The 2,002-nt window shown below is 50.4% G+C and overlaps 1 protein-coding gene across 1 annotated transcript; it reads right to left on the bottom strand.

Moving 5' to 3' along the window:
- Nucleotides 1-554: 554 nt before the first annotated feature.
- Nucleotides 555-1,670, bottom strand: LOC145269052 (protein CFDP2-like). Its single transcript, XM_080124654.1, has one exon. The coding sequence runs from the start codon at nt 1,668-1,670 to the stop codon at nt 555-557; it is 1,116 nt and encodes a 371-aa protein (XP_079980780.1).
- Nucleotides 1,671-2,002: the final 332 nt, after the last annotated feature.

The following is a 2,002-nucleotide window of genomic DNA, read 5'->3' as shown; positions in this document are numbered from 1 at the left end:
TCTTGGGGAATCTCCCCACTATTCCAAATCTCAGAAATCAGCTGGTGTAGGCGAGGGGTTAATTCATCGATTCCGGTCTTGTAGACCTCAGCCGGGATACCGTCCTCGCCTGGAGCTTTGTTATTCTTCAACTTGGCAATGACGGCTCTGATTTCTTCATGGCTGGGGGTATCCGACGAGCAATCGTAGAGATCTGCAGCGGTGGGGGTGTTTTGACCTGGTATTGTAGGTGGAGGCTGGTGGTTCAGGAGTTCACGGAAGTGCTCGTGCCACCGATCCAATCATGCGTTTAGCTCAGTAATGATTTCACCTCCACTGTTGTGGATGGATTCGCTCACGGATGACCTCGTCTGTGTGCTGGACTTCAATAGTTGATATAACTTGCGGGAGTCCCCTACCGAGGCCGCATGTTCCATGTCAGTTGCGATATTGTGCCAGTAAACATTGCGGTCGTTGCGGGCAGAGTGCGTTGTTTCTCGGCGAAGGCGACAATAGTTGGCATCTCCGTTGAGTCTGGCACGTTTAGCCTCCTCACCCAATTTCACCGTTCAACTTTAGATCCAGTCCTTTTGACGGCGCTTTGTGAAACCCACGGTGTTGGCCGCTGCTTCAGTGACGTCCTTTTTGAGTGCTTTCCATATATCTTCCACCGATTCTTCTGGTTGTAAACCATTGAATCGGTTGCGTAGGTCCAGTCTAAACTGAGTCGCAGTGTCGTCCACTTTCAGCTTCGTGATATCAAGACGTTTTTGATGGGAAACGTGTTTGTTGGCCTTCAGTCGCATTGTGAGCTTGGCTCTAACAAGGACATGATCCGATCCATGGGTATTTCCTGTTTCAGCACCTCTGTAAGTGCGGCAGTCACGCATATTGCTTACACAGTGTTTGCGTATCAAAATGTAGTCTATCTGGTTCGCCGTGACACCGTCATTCGAGTACCACGTCACCAGGTGATGATTTGGATGCTGAAACTTCGATTTGGAGACAATGAGGTGATTGTTCATCGCGAAGTTAATGATACATTCGGCATTGGCACAGCGATTCCCGACGCCAAATGGGCCCAGCGTAGATCTTGTTTGAGCATCCGCCTTGCCAGTTCTGCCATTCCAATCACCTGCTATGACAAGCATGTCGCCGGCGGGGGTTCCATTGACGGCAGCTTGTAATTCGTTGTAGAAGGTATCCTTTATAGCGTCGGCTGAGTCTAGCGTGGGTGCATAGACTGCGATGACAGAGACATTGTGGATAACTCCTTTTAGCCGAATTCGGGCAAGACGAGGGGAAATGGGTTCCCAGTCCAAAAGAGATTTTTGTGCGCGGTCGCTCAGAGCGATTCCGACGCCATAAAGTCCTGAGTTGTCCGTTACCCCACTGTGATAGAGGTGGTAGGAAGTATCTTCTTGTGGTACCTTGATGGATTGGTGACCACTGTCCGGTAATCTGACCTCAGACAAGCATGCGACGTCCACCTTGTATTGGTGTAGAGAGCGCACCGTTAGGGCTTGTGCCGCCTCAGATCTCAGGGTTTGGATGTTCCAACAGGCGAAGAAGTAGTTCTGTCTTCTTCGAAGCATTCCGGCTTGCAAATTTAACACTTGTTCCACCGAATGAACAAGCGCGTCGGCTCCAGCGTACGCCGTAGTAGGGTCCGCAGTTGTATAATTGTGCATATTTCTCATGAAGTTTCTTGGCGGTAGTAACCACAGGCGGACGCCAGTCGCAAGTGTACACTGTGGGTGTGTGCCCAGGAACGGATATCCTTGCCGCTGATTGTCAGCAAACGCAGAGGGATAGTCCGACCATGGAGCCGCCGATTATCGACAGTCGTTCCATGGGTATGAGCCCCCACTGCTCTATAAAATGGTTCCATAAGGCGTGTGTCACTTATAACCTCTGACAGACAAATTCACGCCCATGCGTCCACGTCGCGAAACCGGTTAACACCGAATGAGCGGGAATGCAAGCGAGTATTCAGCGCTATAACTGTTTGTCTGCTCTTAAA

This window comes from Euprymna scolopes, chromosome 45 (genome assembly GCF_053919585.1).
Source record: "Euprymna scolopes isolate OS-2025 chromosome 45, ASM5391958v1, whole genome shotgun sequence".
NCBI classification, from domain to species: Eukaryota; Metazoa; Mollusca; class Cephalopoda; order Sepiida; family Sepiolidae; genus Euprymna; species Euprymna scolopes.
The sequence above is the reverse complement of the archived record's forward strand: the minus strand, read 5'-3'. Positions and strand labels throughout refer to the sequence as shown.

Coding starts and splice junctions, on each gene's coding strand:
- LOC145269052 (XM_080124654.1), bottom strand. CDS start 1,670: ATGCACAATTATACAACTGCGGACCCTACTACGGCGTACGCTGGAGCC.